General features: G+C 35.0%; 1 protein-coding gene across 1 annotated transcript in view; it reads left to right on the top strand.

Annotated features, from left to right (window-relative positions):
* Positions 1-26,753, top strand: part of LOC128237544 (midasin-like) — a 102,404-nt gene that overhangs the window by 8,145 nt on the left and 67,506 nt on the right. The window contains exons 12-38 of the mRNA XM_052953135.1: positions 260-372; positions 689-837; positions 1,223-1,283; positions 1,734-1,848; positions 2,354-2,438; positions 3,487-3,590; positions 5,490-5,626; positions 7,177-7,281; positions 10,880-11,141; positions 11,723-11,988; positions 12,298-12,476; positions 13,327-13,418; positions 13,652-13,768; positions 14,179-14,470; positions 14,807-15,219; positions 15,446-15,718; positions 16,046-16,242; positions 16,643-16,812; positions 18,656-18,859; positions 19,406-19,611; positions 19,909-20,031; positions 21,296-21,493; positions 22,825-22,932; positions 23,589-23,696; positions 24,153-24,233; positions 25,291-25,521; positions 26,467-26,595. Of these exons, the coding sequence (XP_052809095.1) occupies positions 260-372; positions 689-837; positions 1,223-1,283; positions 1,734-1,848; positions 2,354-2,438; positions 3,487-3,590; positions 5,490-5,626; positions 7,177-7,281; positions 10,880-11,141; positions 11,723-11,988; positions 12,298-12,476; positions 13,327-13,418; positions 13,652-13,768; positions 14,179-14,470; positions 14,807-15,219; positions 15,446-15,718; positions 16,046-16,242; positions 16,643-16,812; positions 18,656-18,859; positions 19,406-19,611; positions 19,909-20,031; positions 21,296-21,493; positions 22,825-22,932; positions 23,589-23,696; positions 24,153-24,233; positions 25,291-25,521; positions 26,467-26,595 (4,518 nt within the window). The remainder of the gene's footprint in view (positions 1-259; positions 373-688; positions 838-1,222; positions 1,284-1,733; positions 1,849-2,353; positions 2,439-3,486; positions 3,591-5,489; positions 5,627-7,176; positions 7,282-10,879; positions 11,142-11,722; positions 11,989-12,297; positions 12,477-13,326; positions 13,419-13,651; positions 13,769-14,178; positions 14,471-14,806; positions 15,220-15,445; positions 15,719-16,045; positions 16,243-16,642; positions 16,813-18,655; positions 18,860-19,405; positions 19,612-19,908; positions 20,032-21,295; positions 21,494-22,824; positions 22,933-23,588; positions 23,697-24,152; positions 24,234-25,290; positions 25,522-26,466; positions 26,596-26,753) is intronic.

The raw sequence follows: 26,753 nt of genomic DNA, 5'->3' as shown, positions 1-26,753 counted from the left end.
TTTAGCCAAGAAAAAAAGAGCATTTTGCCCTTAACTAAGGGGATAACATCATTAATCGCTCTGGCATGGGCATTAATTCTTTTTAATTGAAAATTACTGTAATGAGTATGTATGTTGTAAGGAAAAATAAAAATACAGAAACCGGGAGAATTATCAAAAATATAATATTCCAGAGGATTCCCCCTTCCCCTATTCCCCCCACCCCAGCCAGAGGATATATGGCATTAATGCAGAAGTTAAATGCATATTTCTCCCGCAGGTTGAGTATTTTTGTGAGAAGTACAAGCCCGATGTTACGGTGACTCCGACCAGCTTTACCGTGGGGCGCGTAACTCTCCCAATACAACCTCAGCCCACTCTCCAGTTACTCAGGTATTATACACTTAATTATATTATTCATGGCGCCTCTTACTTATAACTTATTTGATATTTTATGTCCAAACCCCTTAACAAATACATGAAAATGTAAGTTAACTTAATCTCAGTCGATTTTAGTTAAAAAATCAAACTTAATTATTGGCAAGGTTGATGGACATAATTAAAGTTTAGCTTAAATCCATTCATGTTCTGATGTAACCAAAGCTTATCATTTCAAACTCAAATATAACCGAAAATGTCTGTCTTTTTTTGACTTTCGCTAACATGTAAATAAAGCACAGCTTAGCACCAGGACCTTTTTCCCTGACAGGCAGAAGAGCACATTCTCGTTCACAAGGCAATCAAGCATATTACTGGAGCGAGTGGCAATGTGCATGTACAATCGAGAACCAGTCCTGCTGGTTGGGGAAACTGGAACCGGAAAGACTTCCTCCGTACAATACCTTGCACAACAGCTAGGTAGGTTCTCTAAGATTTTGTATTACTGAGTGCATAATGTTCACAGATTAAGAGTTTGAGAATCAGAAACTCCTCAAGGCTCGCTTGCATAAGTATTTATAGAGCCTGAATCGCTATGATGCCATAATTGAAAACAAATGCAAACAACTATTTGAATAGAGTCTATATTTGTTACTGTCTGGAGTAATTGGTATCTAAAGTCAATTTGCTGACTTTTTCATAGTCAATTTGAATCAAATCATTGAAAAAAATTATTTCAGATATTATGAAGCGATTATATCATAAGATAAGCGAGTTACTTAACTTAAGAAAAATGACTTAAGATAGGAAATCACTTAAGATGGTTTATGAGTATATTGTATCGATTTTAATATTGTATTTACAGGCCATAAGTTACATGTGATCAACATGAACCAGCAGAGTGATAGTGCAGACCTTCTTGGAGGGTAAGAACTAAATTGTCACCTGGCTTACACATCATTGTAATGCCTGCGTAGCATGGCAGACACATAGAGATGACTTTGGCTGGTATTATCCATTGCGTCACATTTTCCTTTCAATTCAAAAACTTGAATAACGTGTTATAGAGTCTTGAAACTTGGTATGCACATTGGTCATGGGCAGTATAGGACCACCATTGATTTGGGAGTTAGTAGGTCAAAGGTCAAGGTAAGAGTGACCTGACAACTTATTCATCATAAGGATTTTAAGTATTTTGTTAAATTTATAAGCTATATGGATTTTCAGTTCTACTGCTTTTTAAATCAATTTTAATGCTTGTTTTGACATTTCTTTGATATATATGTTTATATTTAAATGATTGTTAGTTTGACTCCAAAAATTGTACTCAATTAATTTTACAAAACAATGCTTAAGAATTGACGCTATCTTTACAGGTTCAAGCCAGTAGATGTGAGACACATTATCAAGCCTTTCTACGAAGATTTTGAGCTGCTCTTCTGTAAAACTTTCTCTAGAAAACAGAATGCCAAATTTCTCGGCCATTTGCAGGTGAGCGAAACAAGGGAAATAATTTTTTGTGCTTAAGTAAAATACAGGTTTTTATTTTAGGTCAGTTGGTGAGCATTATGCTAGGGTTTGTGTGATTCTCGGTTTAGGCATTGCACTTTTCCTATGAGTTTCTTTTTTGTTTCAAATGAGTATTTCTGCCAGTGACGGTATTCATAAATCATCTGAAGTTTTTCCTACCTTAAGTTGTTTTCCTAAGCTAAGTATCTTACTGATCATATGATGTAATAAATAATTACTTATGGACCATTTTAATGATTTACACAGCATGGGATGTTTACAGCTATGCATATGCAGTGGATACTGATCATAATTTCATGTTTTTGTTCCCAATTTAGAATATTTTGATAGATGCTGAATGAGGAAAATGGTTCTTTTTAATCACACAGGATTTTCAAAGAGACACGCAGCCTGAGTGTTTAATAGCACATATATGGCAGTTTCACATACTATTTTGATTAATTTTCAATGTTCCAACCTGTTTCAGGAATGTTTTGGTAAAAGGAAATGGGAGGCCATGTTCTCACTGATGGATCATACCAGCATCTCCGCTCTCAGCAAGTTCAAAAATGGTAATTCGGTCTGATTAAATTTATGCATAATTTTATTTGGTGTCGCACCATACTAAATGTTTGTGTATTTACAAACTGTTTACACATAGTCAATAAAATTTGATAAACTTTCAAGTAGTTATCAAGGACATCCTTTATTAAAATTAGCACTGAATCAAGGATGCAACTATATGCCACATCTGAAACATTTGAAGAAACAAATTCAGGTACTCCGTTTGAAATCGGACATAAACATAATTGTTAAGGCCAAAAAAAAGTTTGGTTTGGTTACGTTTACATCTTTTTCAGGAAATGTTCTAAACATTTCATCTAAACGTTCATATTGTATTATAATGACATTCAAGATCGGCATACCAGGACTATGAACCACCCTAGCCTTGAAAATGTAAAGATCCTTATTATTTTTTGGAGGTGTGTTTTGGTTAAGTAAATCTAAAAAAAAAACATCTTATGTCATTCTTTAGAGTTAAGTTAAAGAAAAAAAAATTTTTTTAGTGATTATTATTAATTGAATCGCAGTCAATAATTGTTTACGTCAGATGGAATCGATTGTTCTCCGTTTATTTTTGATAATCATTTAATCACTAGTACTCAGTAGGGATGTTCTGATGATTGATTACATTGAAAATTGATCGGTTTGGCCTGAAATTGGCGACAATCGATTTTATTTGGTCATAATCGATCATCAATTCAACCGGCAAGTTGTTATTCTTTTTTTCTCTTGTTATTTGTGTTTGATTAACTTCCACCAATTCTTTTTGAGTTCATTTATACATTTGGAAGTGTTCAGATATTATTGTTAACAATATGGCTGAAAGCAACAACAACACTTAATAACTTTAAACATACACGTAACATAAGCATTGTTAAGGATTACAAGTTATTGTACAAGAATAAAACTACAATTAAGGTATTGTCAAAAGCCAATTGTATTATTGATAATCAGTTACTTGAGTGGAACCGATCATCGATAGTCAAACTGGAACCGATTCTTAACACTAATACTTAGTGATGTATAGTGAACATGTACATTTCTTCTGTATTTTAGACCGGCAGACATTACCCAAGTGGTCTGGTATACATAGAAGGCTGGGTCAGCTCAAACTGCAGGTCCAACAGACACAGAATGCTCTGGCTTTCACCTTCATGGAGGTAGGGTTTCAGTTGATTGTATTTGTAATGGTCAATTATGCTTTTATGGAAAGATTTTTAGCTCGACTATTCGAAGAATAAGGAGAGCTATACTACTCACCCTGGCATCGGCGTTGGCGTCACACCTTGGTTAAGGTTTTGCATGTAAGCACCTTTAAGTCATTATCTCAGTAAATACATCAGTTATTGCATTGAAACTTTGGATATGTATTCCCAACTATCTAACATACTAAATTAATGAAGTTAGATAACAATTATTTAAATATAATGCAAATAATAGGCCTTTATTATTCGACTTAGAAATTCTGGTTAAGGTTTTGCATGTAAGCACACATAATATCTCAGCAACTACTTGAGGTATTGCATTGAGACTTGATACATGATGGTACTCAACCATCCAACCTACTTAATTAACCAAGTTAGATAACTCTACTTTGCATTTAATGCAAATAATTGCCCTCTATTATTTGACTTAGAAATTCTGGTTAAGGTTTTGCGTGTAAGCACACATAGGTTAATATCTCAGCAACTTCTTGAGGTATTGCATTGAGACTTTATACAATGGTAGTCAACCATCCAACCTACTTAATTAACCAAGTTAGGTAACTCTAGTTTGCATTTAATGCAAAATAATTGCCCTTTATTATTCGACTTAGAAATTCTGGTTAAGGTTTTGCATGTTACCACATTTAAGTCAATATCTCAGCAAATATATCATGTATTGCATTGAAACATTAGATATGTATTCCCAGATAACACTTTTTTGAATATAATGCAAATTATGGGCCTTTATTATTTGACTTAGACATTCTGGTTAAGGTTTTGCATGTAAGCACATGTAGGTTAGTATCTCAGTAATTACTGGATGGATTGCATTGAGACTTTATACAGTGGTACTCAACCATCCAATGTACTTAAATTACCAAGTAAGATAACTCCAGTTTGCATTAAATTAAAATAATGGCCCCTTTTTTATTCGACATAGAAATTCTGGTTAAGGTTTTGCATGTAACTTTTAACTTTTAAGTCAATACCTCAGCAAATACATCATGTATTGCATTGAAACTTTACACACAGGCTCCCATCTATTTAACCTTCTTATTTAATCAAGTAAGATAACTCTATCTTTCATAATATATAATTTTTGCCCCTTTATTATGCGACTTAGAAATTCTGGTTAATGTCTTGCATGTCAGCACACATAGGATAATATCTCAGCAACTATTTGATGTATTGCATTGAGACTTTATACAATGGTATTCAACCACCCAACTTAATTGAATAACCAAGTTAGATAACTGTATTTTGCAAATAATGGCGCTTTATTATTAGACTTAGAAATTCTCGTTAAAATTTTGCATGTAACCACATTTATGTTAATATCTCAGCACACCATGTATTGCATTGAAATCTAATCTAACAGTGATCCATGCATGTTTCGCCTAAACGTTTCAATCCTTACATTGAAAAGCGGCAGAATAGTCGAGCACGCTGTCTCTGTGACAGCTCTTGTTAGTTATTCAGATTGTAAACCCCAAACTGCATCATTCGATGCATGTTTAACACAGATTTTTACATGCGTCCATTTTGTTCTTTATGTGAGAATGCATCATGAATTTGTTTGAGTTGATTGTATTTAAAATGGTCATTAATGCTTTTATGAGAAGTTTTGTAGTAATGTAAAGATTTTAAACCTCAAACTGCATCATTTAAAGCATGTTTAGCAATCATTTAAAAAAAAAATTGTTTCTGTTGAATTGTACAATTTTGGCATTTACTGATTTTTCATTGGTTACTAATGCCATCTGTATTCGATAACTTTAGACTAAGTTTTATATATGTTAAATACTAAGTGAATTTGAAGCAATGAGGATGCTTATACATACATTTTTGTCATAGGGGAGTCTGGTAAAAGCAATGAGGTCAGGTGACTGGGTTCTTCTGGACGAGATCAACCTGGCTGCCATGGAAACCCTGGAGTGTCTCAGCGGGCTTCTCGAGAGCGACACGGGCTCCGTCCTGCTCATGGAACGCGGGTGAGTGGTGGATGCCAGCTTCTGTATAGAATGTCAAGGATAATGTTGTAGTAGAGAAAGTTGGTTTTAATTTTTGAGTCCATTCCTTTTTGAAAATATTTGATTTGATATTTAGCCCCAATATCACAAAAATCCCCAATTCAAATCTCAATCTCAACTCATTTTACCATATAAAAATCATAGTATGATTAAAAATCTTGCATGTTTTTTTATTATTTTTAAAAACTTATTTTCTCATAGAATGTGTTGATAAAATGATTTTGTCAATATTTCAAAGAAACTAATTTCCAGAGCAAAAAATATACTTGAGTAATTGTTAAAAAAACAAGCAAATGTGCTCAAATACAGTTTTGGCTGTAGAATATTATTCCATTTGAATCTTGACCAAAGGCATAAATCTACCATAAATGACTGGATATAAGACGCACTTTTTTCCCTCAGATTTCGATGAAAAAAAAATGCCTGCGTCTTACAACCAGTAACAAGCTTTTGACATTTTTTTTCTGAGGTCGATTTCAGGCGCAAAGTTTGTTTAGATTTATGTATAAAGGGATATCACTGGCGTTATATCGATAAGAGTTTATACGGGTTAAAACGGCAGTTGAAGATCGGGATACGGTGTATCGTAAGACGTTTAATATCTTTAAAAAAATTATTGTACAATTAAAATTATTCAATATTATTTTGTATATAACAATAATTAAACATGCATTTATAGAAACAAAGCTGTGCACTGTCGAAATATTTTTTGTCAGTGGTATGATAAGGTGTGAAAAACTCTCACTGCCTTTAAGCAGTTTAACATACCAATAGTAAAAACTGTTGCGATAATGGTCTTGTTTTTCGCTCTTTGCCACGTTCTTTATACTAACCTGTAGGTGTTGACATTTTGAGAGGAAACACGTACAATATAAGGGTTTTGCATTAAAAAACTTTTCATTCTGGACAGGTTATCGTTTACGATACACCGTCAGAAAGAATAATTTGCTTTGTATTATATATAGTATTGTATGGTTTGAAATAACCATCGCCATTTTCACGAAAAACAAAAATTTCGTCACTGTCAACAAACATGGTGGTCGATATTGGCCGATGATTTTAACATTTTTCTATGCGTCCTAAAACATAGATTTAACTTTTTTTCTCGAGTTTTTCACGGATTTTTTTGCCTGCGTCTTATAACCCCTATCGTCTTATAGCCAGTCATTTACGGTACATATTATATGATAGCATGGCTTTTCAAAGGTGTAAAATCATAAGTTATTTTTGATAACTTTTGATGTTATGTGTTAAAATGAGACTGAGATTGAGATTTGACTTATTAATAAGTATTTTCGTGATATTTGGGCCTGGTACTCAAAAAGTGAATGTGATTGATGAAAACAAGTAATCATCAGTTGGAATGAATTAATGTTCGAGTGTTATTTTAATTCATTGTGTATTATGTACTGCTAATGCAATGAATGAAAAGAATTATACTTCCCTCTGTCAATGTTTGTGTGTTTCTGCTGTGAAATAGATATAGACAACCAAATTCCTCTTCATTGTAGTGATGTTGAGCCGGTGAAGCGCCATCCAGACTTCCGCCTGTTTGCCTGCATGAACCCCGCCACTGATGTTGGCAAGAGGGACCTCTCCCCTGGCATCCGAAACAGGTTGGCTGTTTGTTTTATAAACATTGGTCTGATTGTTCAGAAATCTGTTGAAGTTAATAACTTGTTTTACAACATAGTTGTTAACTTTGATACATGAAATATTTCATGATTTGCTCATTTATCTAGAACTAAACAAGTTCAGCTGAAACATTTGATTCAAATTTTGTTAGAAATCCAGCTGATCGTAAGTGTATTCATTAGACTTCCAGAGCAGTAGCATTTTAAAAGTTAACATCAATGATCTTAATAAATTTGATAAAGTTCTGAACACTCAACCCTATGTAACCATTTGCTTTTTTATTGTTTAGAAAGATAGCTAAATAAAAAATAATAATGACCAACATCCGTACCAAGTTTGAGTACTTTAGGCACAATCATACTCTAGCTATCAATTAGACCTTAGTGTTTAATATGAGAATTATACATAAGTATAAACCAGCAGTGGTGTTCAATATGAGAATTATACATAAGTATAAACCAGTAGTGGTGTTCAATATGAGAATTATACATAAGTATAAACCAGCAGTGGTGTTCAATATGAGAATTATACATAAGTATAAACCAGTAGTGGTGTTTAATATGAGAATTATACATAAGTTTAAACCAGCAGTGGTGTTTAATATGAGAATTATACATAAGTATAAACCAGCAGTGGTGTTCAATATGAGAATTATACATAAGTATAAACCAGCAGTGGTGTTCAATATGAGAATTATACATAAGTATAAACCAGCAGTGGTGTTTAATATGAGAATTATACATAAGTATAAACCAGCAGTGGTGTTCAATATGAGAATTATACATAAGTATAAACCAGCAGTGGTGTTCAATATGAGAATTATACATAAGTATAAACCAGTAGTGGTGTTTAATATGAGAATTATACATAAGTATAAACCAGCAGTGGTGTTCAATATGAGAATTATACATAAGTATAAACCAGCAGTGGTGTTCAATATGAGAATTATACATAAGTATAAACCAGCAGTGGTGTTCAATATGAGAATTATACATAAGTATAAACCAGCAGTGGTGTTCAATATGAGAATTATACATAAGTATAAACCAGTAGTGGTGTTTAATATGAGAATTATACATAAGTATAAACCAGCAGTGGTGTTTAATATGAGAATTATACATAAGTTTAAACCAGCAGTGGTGTTCAATATGAGAATTATACATAAGTATAAACCAGCAGTGGTGTTTAATATGAGAATTATACATAAGTATAAACCAGTAGTGGTGTTTAATATGAGAATTATACATAAGTATAAACCAGCAGTGGTGTTTAATATGAGAATTATACATAAGTATAAACCAGTAGTGGTGTTCAATATGAGAATTATACATAAGTATAAACCAGCAGTGGTGTTCAATATGAGAATTATACATAAGTATAAACCAGCAGTGGTGTTTAATATGAGAATTATATACAAGTATAAACCTGCAGTGGTGTTCAATATGAGAATTATACATAAGTATAAACCAGTAGTGGTGTTTAATATGAGAATTATATACAAGTTTAAACCAGCAGTGGTGTTCAATATGAGAATTATACATAAGTATAAACCAGTAGTGGTGTTCAATATGAGAATTATACATAAGTATAAACCAGTAGTGGTGTTTAATATGAGAATTATACATAAGTATAAACCAGCAGTGGTGTTCAATATGAGAATTATACATAAGTATAAACCAGTAGTGGTGTTTAATATGAGAATTATACATAAGTATAAACCAGCAGTGGTGTTTAATATGAGAATTATACATAAGTTTAAACCAGCAGTGGTGTTCAATATGAGAATTATACATAAGTATAAACCAGCAGTGGTGTTCAATATGAGAATTATACATAAGTATAAACCAGCAGTGGTGTTTAATATGAGAATTATACATAAGTATAAACCAGCAGTGGTGTTTAATATGAGAATTATACATAAGTATAAACCAGCAGTGGTGTTCAATATGAGAATTATACATAAGTATAAACCAGCAGTGGTGTTTAATATGAGAATTATACATAAGTATAAACCAGCAGTGGTGTTTAATATGAGAATTATACATAAGTATAAACCTGCAGTGGTGTTTAATATGAGAATTATATACAAGTATAAACCTGCAGTGGTGTTTAATATGAGAATTATACATAAGTATAAACCAGTAGTGGTGTTCAATATGAGAATTATACATAAGTATAAACCAGTAGTGGTGTTCAATATGAGAATTATACATAAGTATAAACCAGCAGTGGTGTTCAATATGAGAATTATATACAAGTATAAACCAGCAGTGGTGTTCAATATGAGAATTATACATAAGTATAAACCAGTAGTGGTGTTCAATATGAGAATTATACATAAGTATAAACCAGCAGTGGTGTTTAATATGAGAATTATATACAAGTATAAACCAGCAGTGGTGTTCAATATGAGAATTATACATAAGTATAAACCAGTAGTGGTGTTCAATATGAGAATTATACATAAGTATAAACCAGTAGTGGTGTTTAATATGAGAATTATACACAAGTATAAACCTGCAGTGGTGTTTAATATGAGAATTATATACAAGTATAAACCTGCAGTGGTGTTTAATATGAGAATTATACATAAGTATAAACCAGCAGTGGTGTTTAATATGAGAATTATACATAAGTATAAACCAGCAGTGGTGTTTAATATGAGAATTATACATAAGTATAAACCAGCAGTGGTGTTTAATATGAGAATTATACATAAGTATAAACCAGCAGTGGTGTTTAATATGAAAATTATACATAAGTATAAACCAGCAGTGGTGTTCAATATGAGAATTATACATAAGTATAAACCAGCAGTGGTGTTCAATATGAGAATTATACATAAGTATAAACCAGCAGTGGTGTTTAATATGAGAATTATACATAAGTATAAACCAGCAGTGGTGTTTAATATGAGAATTATACATAAGTTTAAACCAGCAGTGGTGTTTAATATGAGAATTATACATAAGTATAAACCAGCAGTGGTGTTTAATATGAGAATTATACATAAGTTTAAACCTGCAGTGGTGTTTAATATGAGAATTATACATAAGTTTAAACCAGCAGTGGTGTTTAATATGAGAATTATACATAAGTATAAACCTGCAGTGGTGTTCAATATGAGAATTATACATAAGTATAAACCAGCAGTGGTGTTCAATATGAGAATTATACATAAGTATAAACCTGCAGTGGTGTTCAATATGAGAATTATACATAAGTTAAAACCAGTAGTGGTGTTCAATATGAGAATTATACATAAGTATAAACCAGCAGTGGTGTTCAATATGAGAATTATACATAAGTATAAACCTGCAGTGGTGTTCAATATGAGAATTATACATAAGTATAAACCAGCAGTGGTGTTTAATATGAGAATTATACATAAGTATAAACCTGCAGTGGTGTTTAATATGAGAATTATACATAAGTATAAACCAGTAGTGGTGTTCAATATGAGAATTATACATAAGGCGACCTTGAAAGGGATCGAGTCACAAGAGTGAAGGAAGATCATCTCTACTACTAGATCAAATCCATCTTCTTATAATACTAACATCAGATTCTGCTTTTAAGGTTTACCGAGTTGTTTGTGGATGAGCTAGAAGACAGCTCTGATCTAAAGATCCTGGTTCGGGACTACCTACAGGGCCTTTCACTAACCGCCGGTCAGTTGGACGGTGTGGTTAAGTTCTACCTGACCCTGCGGTCCGAGGCTACGAAGAAATTGACTGACGGGACTGGTCATCCACCCCACTACAGTCTACGGACGCTCTGTCGGGCACTGAGGTTTGCTGCCCTGAACAGCTGTGGATCAGTGCCTCGCTCATTATATGAGGTATGATGATCATTTATTGTTTTTTTCTATGCTAAGGCTATGGAAATGGTTGTCATAAGGCTGTGCTTCCCTAATGTACATGTAGGTATAGCCCCCTGAACCATGACTATTTGTGTAGAGTTTATGCAACTAGGATTGTTAGTGTAGTCTGAAATAAGTTGCATTTTATTTGAGTCTTTAAATACTGTATTATTTGATTGAATTGATTATTACACATACAGAATAAATGTTTTATAAAAGCTTTACTTAAAGAAATGGTCTATTAAAGAGTACATTTCCTAAACTAACCACTCACCTGTAACTTAATGTTTTACAATCCTGTTATTGTGTGTTTTTTCATCTGTAACTGTGTGTATTTTTACTTGTAAGTGTGTGTATTTCCACCTGGCAGTATGTGTTTTTCCACCTGTAAGTATGTGTATTTCCACCTGTAAGTATGTGTTTTTAAACCTGTAAGTGTGTGTATTTCCACCTGTAAGTATGTGTATTTCCACCTGTAAGTATGTGTTTTTAAACCTGTAAGTGTGTGTATTTCCACCTGTAAGTATGTGTTTTTCCACCTGTAAGTATGTGTATTTCAGGGTTTCTGTCTCAGTTTCCTCACTCAGCTTGATCGCTCCTCACACCCAGTGGTACAACAACTAGTGTGCCAAAACATCATTGGCAGATCCAACGTAAAAGGAATCCTTAAACAGCCCCTTCCAGCCCCACCAGGTGGACAGGCACTCAACTTTGAGGGGTACTGGATAAAGGCTGGGGGTCTGGAGCCAGCCACGCCACAGAATTACATACTGACCCCATCAGTGAGGGCTAACCTGAAGGATTTGGCTAGAGTGGTGTCTGCTGGGTAGGATGTTTGGAATATTTGCTTTCTAGCGGTTTATAAGTACTTATCAGTGAAAGAAAATTAATAATTAACTGTTTGCAACAGTGTAAATATCAGTTTGATATTTTTCACTGTTTTTAAATTTGAACCCGTTCAAATCAAACCTCAATCTGCACAGAGCTGGCACACAAATTCAACATGACGTTAATTTTGCATTCCATTTAATGAGTACAAATAGTTTGTATTTCTTGATGGTTTGAGATTTGCAAAGTAATAGTTTATGACATGCACATTGCAAAGTGGGATCATTTATCTGAGTCATATTTCCAGGCAGCACCCAGTGTTACTACAGGGGGAAACGTCAGTGGGGAAAACCAGTCTGATCAACTGGCTGGCACAGTCTAGCGGGAACATGTGTGTCCGCGTTAACAACCATGAACACACTGACCTACAAGAATATGTCGGCTCGTACGCAGCTGATGAGAATGGAAAGCTGGCGTTTAAGGAAGGTAGAACTGAGAAATGGCTTTTATGATGTTTGCTTACATTGATTTTTTGGTGCAATTTACTGCCTTCTATAGGCTGTGTCCAAATGTGTAAAACTGTCTATTTTACCCAAAATTTTATAATTTTTTCCCAATTTGATCAATGCAGATAACATTCATGAATAAAAATCAAATGAATTTCTTGAAATAGAAACAAAATCTTGACAAGACTTTCTCTTTCACAGCAAAATGTATGCATATAATAGTTAAAACATGTATATTTGGTATTATATAAGCTGTTTGGCCTGAAATTGTATTTTTCTCAGTTGACTTTTTTCCAAATTTGCAAGGCGCAGGCAGAAAAAATTATTCCAAAAAAATCACTGGCTTAGTTTATTCAAGATATTTGAACCACTTTACATGAAAAAAGCCCATATTATAACATTAATCTATCTGAGAAATATGAAAAATCTTAATTTTCATGCGAGTAAAATGGCTATGCAATTGATGAGACAAGTTTGTAAAGTTTATGAATAAGTCCTTGGTAATTTGCTTTTCATCAGACAAGATATAGGTTTTGGTTTAAGCAGTATTTATTTTAGGTATTAGCACATAAATCATAAGCATTTACCATTAAAACTGAAATATAAGGAAAAAAATAAAATATTGGTGATTCCAATTATGATAAAGAGCAATGTTTACAATACTATACAGTAAATTCTTCAGAATTGAGATTTTTTTATGAGTCACTCATAAGATTTAATGATGAGTTTGAAAATGTATCTTTCTGCAATTTATTCTCATGAAATATATATCAATTATAAATGCATACACAAGGAAATTCCAAACAATTGCTTATCAACATTTTTTGTAGGTGTGCTTGTGGAGGCCATGAAGAAGGGCCACTGGATAATCCTCGATGAGCTGAATCTTGCACCAACTGATGTTCTCGAGGCCCTGAATAGGGTATGCTCTTACTTTGAACTTGAACTATGTTTATGCCTTTTAACATGCATTCTGTAATATTTAATTCTTGCTCATAGTTTAAAGGCTAGCTGTGACATTGCTGCAATTAAGGGTCAAGGTCAATGTTGATTCCTGTTTCAGAGTACATAACAGTAGATGTCAAACATTTTCAAGCATTTAAGAATTTATCCAATGAATAAATAGTTTTAACTGACACAGTGTTTGATTTTCAGCTGTTAGATGACAACAGAGAGCTGTTCATTGCTGAAACCCAGGAGATGGTGCGGGCTCAGCCAGGGTTCATGCTGTTTGCCACCCAGAACCCGCCCGGTCACTATGGAGGCAGGAAGGTAGGATGTGAAGATATCGTTGTTGGTTCTTGATATGTTAACTCATGTGAATCCCATTACGGGCATAAATTGAGCTCCTAACCTATTCATATAAATTCTTTAAATAACGTAATGTGAAGCACTGGTCAGTTAAAGTGATACTCTTTCCATTTCTTGTGAAGCCTTAATTTTTCCAAATGTAGATTTCTTAATTCTAAATTGGTAACCCCTACTTTTAAATGCTTGCACTTACCACTGAATGTAATGTCCTAACCCCCTAATGTAATGTTCTAAATGGCAAGTTCTAAAAACTTAATGTTATGCCAAAACCATGTAATGTAAAAGCCTACTGCAAAGTAGTTTCTGCTGCTGTAAAGTTCAATATGTGAATTGTTGAACAGGATTGTAAAGTTTAAATCATATTTCTTCAGATGTTGTCCAGGGCATTTAGAAACAGATTTGTGGAGCTTCACTTTGATGAGATTCCTAGCAAGGAGCTGGAGACAATCCTTCATGAACGCTGTGACATCCCTCTTTCATACGCTCGACGTCTTGTCGCAGTTATGGGCGAGCTTCAGACTCGCAGACGGGGCTCAGGCGTGTTTGCTGGGAAGATGGGCTTCATGACCTTGAGGGATTTGTTCAGATGGGCGGAGAGATACAAGTGCCCGGAGATGGATAAAAAGAAGTTTTACAATTGGGATAAACACTTGGCTGATCAAGGTGAGTTTGATCATTCAGGCTAATAATAATCTCTTAAAATATGGCCATGTTGGCCAATCTGATCTGAAAACATTACTTGCCATTAGCCTAAATGAAATAAGTTGCAAGGGAAGTTATTTTAATCAAAGATTTCATCATAATTTTGACAATACTTGTATATGTTTGTGGTTCAAAAGAAACACATTTGATTTAGTGAGTGTTTCATTTTGAGTTTGATAATTGTATGGGCATTTATTTGAAAAAAAACAACTTCTTAGGAGTCTAATTAAGGTTTTAGATACGACATTGTACCCTACTAAGTAATTATATAGATACACCCTTATCTGTCTTGTGCAGGTTACATGTTGCTTGCCGGCAGGGTGAGGAAGGCAGAGGAGACTGAAGTCATACAGGAAGTGATACAGAAACATTTTAAATGTCGTCTGGATGCCAGTACATTGTTCACAATGGACCAGTCCACTTCACTCACCTCCAAATCCACTCTGGAACAAGTCCTTAGCCAATCAGCTACTGGCTTTCATCACATCGTTTGGACCTACAGCATGAGAAGATTGGCCGTTCTGATTGGTCAAGCTATAAAGTACAATGAACCAATCCTACTGGTGGGGGAGACAGGTTGTGGGAAAACGACCATGTGTCAGCTGTATGCAGCACTCAATAAGTCTGCTCTACATGGTGTGAATTGCCACCTTCATACAGATAGTGCTGACTTCATGGGAGGATTAAGGCCAATTAGAGATCACCAAGATGTACGTAAACTTTCTTTTGTTTCAAAATTCAGCTTACGTTGAATATATCGCAAACCATTTTCTTACAGAACATCTAAAGTATGTGAATCATGCACACAGTGTTTGCATACATGTTAATTATCATATAAGAAAAATCCTGTTTAATATTTCCAATATCTGAATCGTAATGAACTTTAATTGACTTATTGAATGTACCTTGTCATTTAAATGTGATTTTTAATTCCAGGAAAGTAAGAAAGACAAGCTATTTGAATGGGTAGATGGCCCACTTGTACAAGCAATGAAAGAGGGAGCCATGTTTCTCATAGATGAAATCTCATTGGCTGATGACAGTGTCCTTGAAAGGTTAAACAGTGTCCTTGAACCTGAGCGGACAATCCTATTGGCTGAGAAAGGGGGCGGAGATGGAGGAACCAATGAGGTGGAACAGGTGGTTGCTAGGGGAGGATTCCATGTGTTTGCTACAATGAACCCTGGTGGAGACTTTGGGAAGAAAGAGGTATTGGTCTATTCATGTGAATGGTGTTTTATTGGGTGAATATTGTGCAATTTGCATTCAAGATTTTTCTAAATCCCTGTTTAAATCATTGCTATTGTGACTATATTTTAGAAACAAAAACATGAGGCAATCAAAATAACTTAAATTTCAAGGCAGAGTGAAAATATATTTCAAGCCAGTGTGAAAATGATCAAATGTTATCATTTAACTCATGCTGGAATGAAATGATCAAGGTATCTCCCTCTAATATTTTCCCCTCCTTCAGACAGCTTTGTAATAGTACAGGAACTTTGCACGAACTTACTGTAACTTATCAAAATTTTGTAGCTATCGCCAGCCTTGAGAAACCGGTTTACCGAGATCTGGTGTCCTCCATCAGACTCTCGACAGGACTTGATCAACATAATCGAGCACAACCTTCACTCTGGCATCCACTTGTGTAACCAGGAAGATGGAACCAGCGGCATCGGTCGAGCCATCATGGACTTTGTGGAGTGGTTCAGGAATAACGAGATAGGGAAAAGGTGAGTTTGATTTAATTGAGATAAGAAAAAAGTAAGTTTGGTGAAATAGAGATACAGAAAAGTTGAGTTTGGTGAAATTGAGATAGAGAAAAGGTGAGTGTGTTTTTATTCCGATAGGGAAAAGGTGTTTGGTTTAATTGAGACAGGGAAAAGTTGAGTATGGTTTACTTGAGATAGGGAAAAGTTGAGCATGGTGCAATTGAGATAGGGAAAAGTTGAGTATGGTTAACTTGAGATATTGAGATAAGGAAATAGGGAAATCGTGAGATTGGTTTTTATTGAGATATTGAGATAAGGAATAGGTGTCAGAGTTGGTTTAATTGAGATAGGGAAAAAGTGAGTTGATTGTTGAAGTAATAGTTTGAAAGTTTAATATTAAAATATTTATTTTTATGAACAGATGTACAGTGAGTATCCGAGACATCTTGACCTGGGTCCATTTCATCAACACCTGTGCCCGGAAGGTGGACACTGCCATGGAAACAGACCAGGAGACACCAAACCAGTTAGAACCGGCTGTGGCTTATATTCACGGGGCCTGTCTGGTGTTCCTAGATGGACTAGGGGCAGGTAGGATATAGTTTGTGTATGCTTACTGTACTAAAACACAACACATTTTTTTCTTTCCATGTTGGAAGTAGTCTCAGTGGCCTTGTATTGCAGGTAAAATGTGTTTTTTTGACTAAAATTGGGATTTTTTGGGACTAAAATATTATTATTAAATAAAAAAAAATTCTTCTTTTTCTTTTTTTTTGAACAAATTGAGAATTTTATTTTCAATTTTTGAGAAAAGGTTTATATTATAGCATTTGTAATGGTCTTTCAAAAGTAAGCTGAAATGGATATACGAAAACAAGCCCTGATAGTCTAGTGGTGGGGCAGAGGGCTTAGTATCAATCCCTGGCCAGGTTGTACATAAGCTGATTATAATAATGGTACCAGCAGCTTAATCACCTGACACTGAGGACTATACCAGGAAACTTGGAGCACTCAATACTGGTCTAACCCTGGAAAATTATCTCCCTTGCTTCTGTGCATTACACCAGGCACATTCAAGACCCATCTTTACTCACATTTCAAGTTCTCCTAGTCAATTTTTATGCCCCCACAAAGTGGCGGCATATAGGGTTGCCCTTGTCCGTACGTACGTCTGTCTGTCTGTACGTACGTACGTCCCGAAGATTGTTTCCGATCTAATTCTTGAAAACCGTTTGTCCAATCCTCACCAAACTTTAAACACATGTTTGTGACCATAATATCTTGATCAAGTTCCTTAGCCATGGAAATCGCTTTTGTCATTTAGGAGTTACGGCCCTTTATTTGCAAAAAAAGACTTGAAAAATACGTCCCGAAGATTGTTTCCGATCTAATTCTTGAAAACTGTTTGTCCAATCCTCACCAAACTTTAAACACATTTTTGTGACCATAATATCTTGATCAAGTTCGATAGTCATGGAAATCGCTTTAGTCATTTAGGTGTTACGGCCCTTTTTTGCCAAAAATACTTCAAAAATATATGTTTCCAATCTAATTCTTGAAAAGTATGTGTCCAATCCTCACCAAACTTTACATACATGATTGTGACCATAATATCTTGATCAAGTTCGATAGCCATGGAAATCGCTTTTGTCATTTAGGAGTTACGGCCCTTTATTTGCAAAAAAAAACTTGAAAAATATGTCCCGAAGATTGTTTCCGATCTAATTCTTGAAAACTGTTTGTCCAATCCTCACCAAACTTTTAACACATGTTTGTGACCATAATACCTTGATCAAGTTCGATAGCCATGGAAATCGCTTTAATCATTTAGGAGTAAACCCAACTCAACTCAACTTATCCTATATGTGCAGATTATCCTGAATAATCATTATGGCTTATTTTCTGTGACAAAAAATCGAAGTGGGGGCATCCGTGTCCTATGGACACATTTCTAGTTTATCAAGTTTGGACATATTAGTACCATAACACTTACCATGTGATGGCAGTAACAATAAAATCTTTTACTTGTGCAGTGGTATTTTTCTGCATTTTGCTCTTTGCTAAAGATCGTAACAGCGTGAAATAGAAGAAAATCATGATTTGGCAAAAATTTAAACATTCAAAAAATAAATTATTTCACTATAATTTCTAAATGATATTTCTATTGCCATCACATGGTAAGAGTTAAGGTATGTTATATCAAAATACCAAGTTAACCAGTAACTTCTTTGTTTAAAAAGTTTAATTATTGGCCAAAAAAAGTATTGCATTTCACTATTTCTGGCAAATTATTTCTGAAGTGCATTTATATTGTCTGGTTGAGCAAATATGTCATTTCCTGGTTTTCACAGTTTTCATGCATCTTCGAAGTTAGCTTTTTACAATGTGATGTAAAGGAATGTTATAATCAACCAACATTTGATGTATTTTGCAGGCACAACAAGCCAGGGTAAAGATGATATCATACGCAAACAGAGGTCAGGTTGTCTGGCCTTTCTGCTGAAACAAGTGAACTCCCTGACCCATCAACAGTTTGAACTCTCTGACCTTGGTCTCCTTGACTACAGTCTTGTGACGAAACAGGTTGTCATGGAAACAGAAAATGATTTCTGCATTCCACCATTTAGCATTGTGAAAGGTAATTTTACCTTTAAGGTTGATCTTTATTGATTAAAACAATTTTATTTTCGGTAAACTTAAAGGCAAGGCTGTGTAAGGAATACTTTTTGACTTTGTTACTCATTTTAAGCAATTTTGCTGTAGGAGCTTTCTTAAAGATGCACTCTTACTCCCAATTTAAATGTACCACTATTAATAAAGTTGATTTAATTTACCAAAAAAGATGAATTAATATCGAAAACAAAGGTTCTTATGAAGCATGCCGCGTTTAATTTGATAGAAAAGTGCAGATAACACAGTATTTCTACCTTACGAGATGATAGAGGATAACTGTAAATCTTTTAGGACCCACCTGTCATTTGATATTTATGCTTTTTCTGCCATTAAATACACAGTTACAATCTTGTTATCAGTAATTGATATTTTCCATAAATGCATTATTTAGTAAGTAGTTAATAATCACTCAAAATTTATGTTTCTTATACATGTGTTTGTATTGATTTTAAATTGAAGTTTCATGATTGCTTGAAGTTTCTTAAATCAATGCAAATAAATGCATTTCCAGGAGACAAGCGGCCAGCTCATGGTGCCATGTATGCCCTTGAGGCCCCAGGCACCTGCAGGAACGCCCAACGTGTGTTACGGGGTCTTCAACTGCCCCGCCCTCTCCTGCTAGAGGGAAGCCCAGGGGTGGGAAAAACCAGTCTAGTTACAGCAATAGCAAGGGCTTCAGGGAGGGACTTAGTCAGGATTAACCTCTCAGAGCAGACGGTAAGTGTTGCTTTTGTTTTTGAACAGTAATTGTGTGATTCATGAAGTATATTCTAGATAAAAAGGTTTGAAAATTAGACTACCTTGATTGATTTAAGGGTGAGTAAGGTCAATAATGGACCATTATTAGAATAATTAAATCTTATCTGTGCAATAAGGACACACTGCTATGAAATACAGGTCATGAATTCCAGAAATAGTAAGTCTGGACACTAAATCATCGCTAAAGGTATATGAAGGCAGGCAACAACTTGAAACTTCCTATTTTTTTATTGAATGTATCTTTATTTTCCGAAGGATGTGACAGACTTGTTTGGTGCTGACCTCCCCGTTGAGGGTGCAGAGGGCGGGGTGTTTGCTTGGAGAGATGGTCCATTACTGCAGGCACTCAAGGCTGGCAGCTGGATTGTCCTTGATGAGGTACTCATTTGTGTTAACATATGTTTAGTTTATCTGCTGTCCAAAACTTTAACCTTGGCCATAACATGAAAAAAAAATCAAGCTTTTCAAATGAATCTGTAAGTACACATGTTGCCAGGGATATTGTGCACAGGTATAGTAAGGCCCATAACTCTGGGTTTAAGTATTGTTGAGTTATGCACCTGAGGTAACTAAAAATTAAAAAAACCCAAGTGCTTCCGTGTGCCATGCTATTGAAACAAGTACAGTGGAAACTCACTTAACCGGATCTCCACAAAACCGGAATCCACGGGTACCGGACTTTTTTCAGAGTCCCGTTTTTCCCCTTCTACTTTCAATGTAAAAAAATCTCTACAAAACCGGAACCCGGAATTCCGGACAAAAAATCGAGTACATTTGTTAATTGTCAACGTAATTTTACCTCACAAAACCAGACGTTTAATTGTTCAAACATGTCAAAATAATTTTGTGTATTAGGAATTCGCGAATTGCATGTCACTTTGTTTTGACAGCCGGTGCGTCGTTAAATATAACACCTGTGATGTTGTGTTAACTTGATAATGATGATTGCGCTGTGGATTGACTGTCGCGCGATAATCAAACGATAATCAAACTTGTGAAAAGAAAATTGATTGAAACATTAATTTGTTTGTTGCAGAAAATAAAGAACTAGAAACAGATATTTAGTGATCATTTTGGAGGGTTGTTTTATCTAAAGACTTCTATGATTGAATCAAATTAGAGCGGTGCGTTAATTAAATCACAAACATACCAAACAAGCATTAAATTACGCGAGTTGTTTTATTTCAAGACTTGGAAAAAAGATGGTTATAAAAACGCAGAAATGTTTAATTATGCTTATCACTTTTGCAAGTGCTTTAATCATGTCTCAACCTCCATTTAAATGTCGGGAGAATTGAACTGTCCCTAGAGGACAAAAGACTATAAAGGTTAACTCAGTTAATATTTTGAGTAAACTTACCCTATACATCAAATCCCCACTAAAGCGGAATCCTCACTAAACCGGAAATTTTGCCCATTCCGGACCTTGTCAGGTTTAGTGATTTTCCACTGTACTAAGTCTTGCATAGGACTAAGTCACGTGTGTTTGTTCAATGTTATGGAATGATTGGCTCTTATGGAAAATCCAATTTTCTGAATTAAAAATGGTTGTTTTGTTATTAAAAGTCACTTTAAAGAACCAGCCTGAATTTCAGTAAATTTTCAAATTTATGAGGGTCTACATTTTTACCATATTTTCCAGTTGAACCTTGCCTCGCAGTCAGTTCTTGAAGGCCTGAATGCCTGTCTTGATCACCGTGCAGAGGTGTACGTTCCTGAGCTTGGAAAAACATTCCACATCCAGCATGAACGAACACGTCTCTTCGCCTGCCAGAACCCCCTTAACCAGGGTGGAGGTCGCAAGGGTCTTCCGAGATCCTTCCTCAATAGATTTACACAGGTGAGGAATGTTGAGTTATACTTATTCCAATTAAAAGCTGCATTCTAACAGATTCATCAACTTTTTATTTATTTTTTGTCTTGGAATGAGCCAAATTTTAATACAGTGAAACTGCGTTCCCTCAAACAAGCGGTCGTTTGAGAACCGGCGTTCCCTCGAGGTCGGAGCTTGGTCCCGAACTTTTTTCCTTCTATTTTCATATAAAATATACCCACGCTGCATCGAAACCTAATTATGTCGAGCAGTCGAGCAATATCCTCAGTCCCAAGTACACAATTCGTGCACAAAACCTTATGGCTCCCTCGAAGACATAATTTCTTACTTTTTCCCGAACGCGTGTTCCAAAATAAACAAACAATACATATAGCCCGGAATTAACATAACAGGGTTTTCCCATGCCGGTACAAATAAAAGGTGAATTTCGAGCTATTAACATTCATGTAACAGTCCATTGACTCTATTGTTTCCTAAGTAACATGTGTATATTACAACGGTTTAATTTTGTTTGTACCGGGGGATTAGGTCGGGAAAACCAGAAAAGCTATAATTCCGGGCTACAACTATTGCTAGGTGTAAAAAATTTCGCAAGTTGTAAAAATTGCAATGACAGTTGAAAGGCATATTGTTAAGGTGTGAAAAACTGTTTTTAACTGTTAACGCATGACCGCTATTAGTTGGTATGGGCATTTGAGAAGATAATTTTGAGAAGTTAATGACGAGAAGTTAACGCTTCAGATGTGGTCAGAAGGTTCTTTGAATTCACTGCCGATGATGACCGGGATTTTCAGAAGCTCTGTACCCTGTCACGTCACATTATGATTGAACAGTTTCGCGAAACCGACAAAATGCGCCAATCAACAATCCTTGATTTTGGGAAACTTAAATCTGACTAATACCACAATATGTACTGTCATTCAAATGTTGCTTGTTACGAAAATGTGCTTTTTTGTTAAAATAAACATTTCTATTTATTCATTTATTGTTTTTTCTTTTGCGTTTTACATTTAGTTTACGTCAACCCTTGAACATATTAGCGATTTCCACAACGCAACATATAATTGGTCTTAGTAAACAGTCATATCTAACTGGAAAATTGAAAATCGGGTCGTTCGAAACATCGGTTCCCTCGAGGTTCTGGCTCGGTCCCTGGCGATCTCGAGCGATCGCAGTTTTACTGTATTAATATAACTGAAAAATGTAAATATGGGGATTGATTCATGTTTTTCATGCAGTTTAAATGCATGGGCATATTCTTTCAAATTTCCTAGAGGCTCCCTTTTATGTTATGATTATTCTAGTGATGTATATGTTTATCATGCTTGTGTATTTAGGTGTATGTGGAGCCGCTTTCAGAGGCGGACCTCATGTTCATTGCCACGACCATGTACACAGATATACCAGAACATACACTCCGTAACATGGTTACATTCAACATGAAGGTACATTTCTTTTGCCCTTCTTAGGTTATTACTTGAGCTATTTTTGAGATTCATTTGTTTTCTTATTATAACATGTGTCCATTATCAAGCTTAAGATAAGGCCCCTGACTGTGGCCCTGTCCGTGAATGGTAGACAGCTTCAAGCATACAACTAGACCAACCCTCATTGATTTTCCTAATATAACATCCCTTTTCTATAGTTTACTATACCACATGATAATTGCATCATTAATGCTTCATAAGAAGGCAATATTTTGCTTCAAATGTAGACTTTAAACAAAGATAACTTTACACTATTTTTTCATCATTTTAAATGGAACATAGTGCAGTCTACTTCACTTACAATGTCCCTCCTCTGGTCTTTTACCAGAGATTAGTTTCTTAAAACACAAACCTTGTTCACTAAACCAGAGCACTGTCAAAACATTATTTTGGAAACAGGTTTGTCGAGGTGTTTGAGGAAACTCATCACCTGATCAAACTCTGCTAAAAAATGAAGACAGGGCTCTTTAAACGGCATTGAATGCCATTTGTTTCTTTATAATGGTGAAGAAACTGTATAGTTATCTTTGTTTGAAGTCTTTATTAATCATAATTGTTGGAATTACAAATTCTATTCTTTCATTTTTAAACTAACGAATTGCCTTTTTATCTAGATGCATGAGGAGGCTGTGTTGAAGGGCTCGTTTGGACAGAAAGGCGGGCCTTGGGAGTTCAATCTGCGTGACCTCTTCCGCTGGTGTGATTTACTTGTTCAAAACCAGGTAAAAATGATGGGATAGGTTTTCAAAGGATTCTGTTATCAGATTTGTTAAACAGGTTTTCAACAATAGTTAATCGACCAAGGTTGTCATGGGGGCCACGGGCTGCTATTGAGAGGGATCAGGTCAAAGTCAGTAACTTGTGTTAGAAATGACATATGTAGTTATGACAATTTGTATGTAGCAAGCTATGTTTGACTTCAATTGTGTCAAGATCAAGGTTGCTATTTCTAAAATTAGAATAACATTTTGTTTTCTTTAACTTGAATTTAGACTGACTTACAGTGATTAAATTTAGTTTTATAGCAAGCTCTTGTAGAGACGTACACTATGCTTGCATTGGGTATGTGGGGTCAAAGTCAAGGTTATTTTTACTAAAGGAAGAAAAAGTTTAATCATTGTTAAGTAATGTCCCTTTTCTAAAAGGGAATTTGAACATATGTTTTGTGTTTTGTACAGAGTAAAGACCATCTTGACCCAGGGGAGTACATAGGCCTGATTTACTCAGACAGGATGAGGACCGTCACTGATAAACAACAGGTACCATTTCCCCTATTTTTCGAACAAGGGCTTCTCAAAGTTTGAAATCTCAATCGGTCCGGGAAGGTCATTTAAAAAAAACACCATATTTTCTGTTACTGAAAGGATGAAATTAATCCAGTCTGGCAAATTGTCGGTCTTTAGAAACCCTGCTTGGAACTTACTTTGTATGACAAATTGATGAGTATCCACATTTGTTTGAAAATAGTGGGTATGATATACTCATATTTGTAGCTATCTGTACTATTGTTATCAAATTTGTCCTTGTATGTGTAGGTTCTATTACAAAATATGCTTTCATTGTAGTGTTTTACGGATTATTACAGTTATATTTACACCTCAACTTCCATTCATTAAATAAAATGCTTTTCGGCAATTGTGTTTATCAATCGATGAACGCAACATCTTCGGATATGTTCGGATCGCAATTCATCGCATAAAAATATACATAAAAACTATCGATCTTGTTATTGTTTGAATTGTGTCAGCAGGTCCCGTAAAATATTGGTGTAAATATAAGTAATGAATTGAGGGATTGATGTCATTGATGAACGCAATTGGGCTGGTCAAAGTTCTCGTGGAGTCCTCACACTTTGACCAGCCCAATTGCGTTCATCAATGACATCAATCCCGCAATTCATTCCTTAAATAATATGCAAACAAGCCTTTTGAAACCTGAATGACATAGATCACACATTTTACATCTACCCTTGATTTTGGCTATTGCTTTAAACTGTTCATTTTATGCACTCCTGGATGACATAGGCCCATTGTATAAGCAAGTGTAAGACAAAATGTCATAAGATCAAAATTTTGCTCGTAAATATTATATATAACGCAAGTGTTACAAATTAAATTAAATGTTTTACTAGAAAATCATATCTATGTTTGGTCTGACAAATGCAATTAATACTTTCAAAATAGATATTGATGCACAACAATATTGATTTAAAAAGGTGATTTACCAATACGATCATTGATAAGTTGTGACCAAAGTCCTCAATACGGGGAGCGTTTGCAATAAAATATTTTTATATTTACACTTTATCATTCACAGGTCTACAACCTTTTCCAATCCCTGTTCCCCGCAGACCCAACACCATACTCCTGCTCTGGAGTTTTCTACTGTGACCTTGACCATGTACAAGTGGGTCACTCCTTCCTCAAGGTCAAAGGTCAAGGCTATCACCATGGTGACAGGGAAAGGTCATTGCAGATTCTGCATCACAGTCTCGGGCCTCTGGAGTCGCTGATGAAGTGTGTGGAAATGAATTGGATGGCAATATTGGTAAGAATAACAAATTAATTAATATATTTACTTGAGAGTTTTTTTTTACTCTACTATCGAGAGCTATTCTTTTCACCCATATAGAATCGTTGTCACACCTTTGTTAAGGTTTTGCATGTAACCACTTTTAAATCAGCAAATACTTCATGTATTTGCATTGAAACTTTAAATATGTGTTCCCATCTATACAACCCACTTAATCAATGAAGAAAGAAAACTCTATTTTGCATATAATTTAAATAATGGCCCTTTATTATTCGACATCAACACTCATGTCAAAGTTGGATTGTCATCATTTATTTCAAATGTTTATCACCCCAAAAACCGAAATAACGACCAATGCAATTGTACGGCTTAAAGGAATGAAGATTCATGTTTATGACCATGTAGCAAGTCCCGTTACACTGGTAATAAATGTTCTCGAATTAATCTCATGGTTTAAATGTATTTGTATCTGCTTTGTGGTTGTCATGCCTCCCAGACCGCCTTATACCGAAAGATGTGACAAGATAATACCAGAAACTACCTTGTCGTACCCTCGGCATTAAAGGGCAGTTCTTGGAAATTTGGAGTACTCAGTACTAGTAAAATCCCCAAAAGGTTGTCTCCCTAGCAATTGGTGCTATACTCTAGGTAGTTTAAAGGACAAGGCTTCCATTTTAAAGAAGGCTTGGGTATCACACACACATCTCCTGTATCTAACTCTGTTTCTTTAATTATGTTGATATATAGGAGTGACTGGAAATTATGGTCAGTTCTACTTACGGCCAGTAAATACATGTTTACTCCATGTCATGATGAAACACTGCGGGGTCAATCTATATTGCAGCAAACGGGTGCTGGCAGACCTTCATAAACTTAAAATCAAAACAAATTTGGGTTCACTTGTCTAAATTTTAATTTTTGGTAAGACATGATATCTTGGATTTCCCTTTTCTCAACCAGGTTGGTTCCCCGTCCAGTGGCAAGTCCAGTACAGTGGAGATGTTGGCCCAGCTTACAGGGAACCGGCTCAATGTTTTAGCTATGAACAGTGCCATGGATACCACGGAGCTTCTTGGCGGATTTGAACAGGTAAGATATGGCTTAGTTATAATTAATTGCTTAGATTAAATATATTAAAGCATTATAAGGCTGAAAGGTTTTGAGACATTGTCAAGTCTATGTCCTATATATGTATAGAATCCACTGCTTCTTGATAATCATTACTAAAAGGTCCTGGGCCCTTTATC

This window comes from Mya arenaria, chromosome 6, assembly GCF_026914265.1.
Source record: "Mya arenaria isolate MELC-2E11 chromosome 6, ASM2691426v1".
In the NCBI taxonomy this organism is placed as follows: Eukaryota; Metazoa; Mollusca; class Bivalvia; order Myida; family Myidae; genus Mya; species Mya arenaria.
Note: the sequence above shows the minus strand (reverse complement) of the source record. Positions and strands in the feature narration are given on the sequence as shown.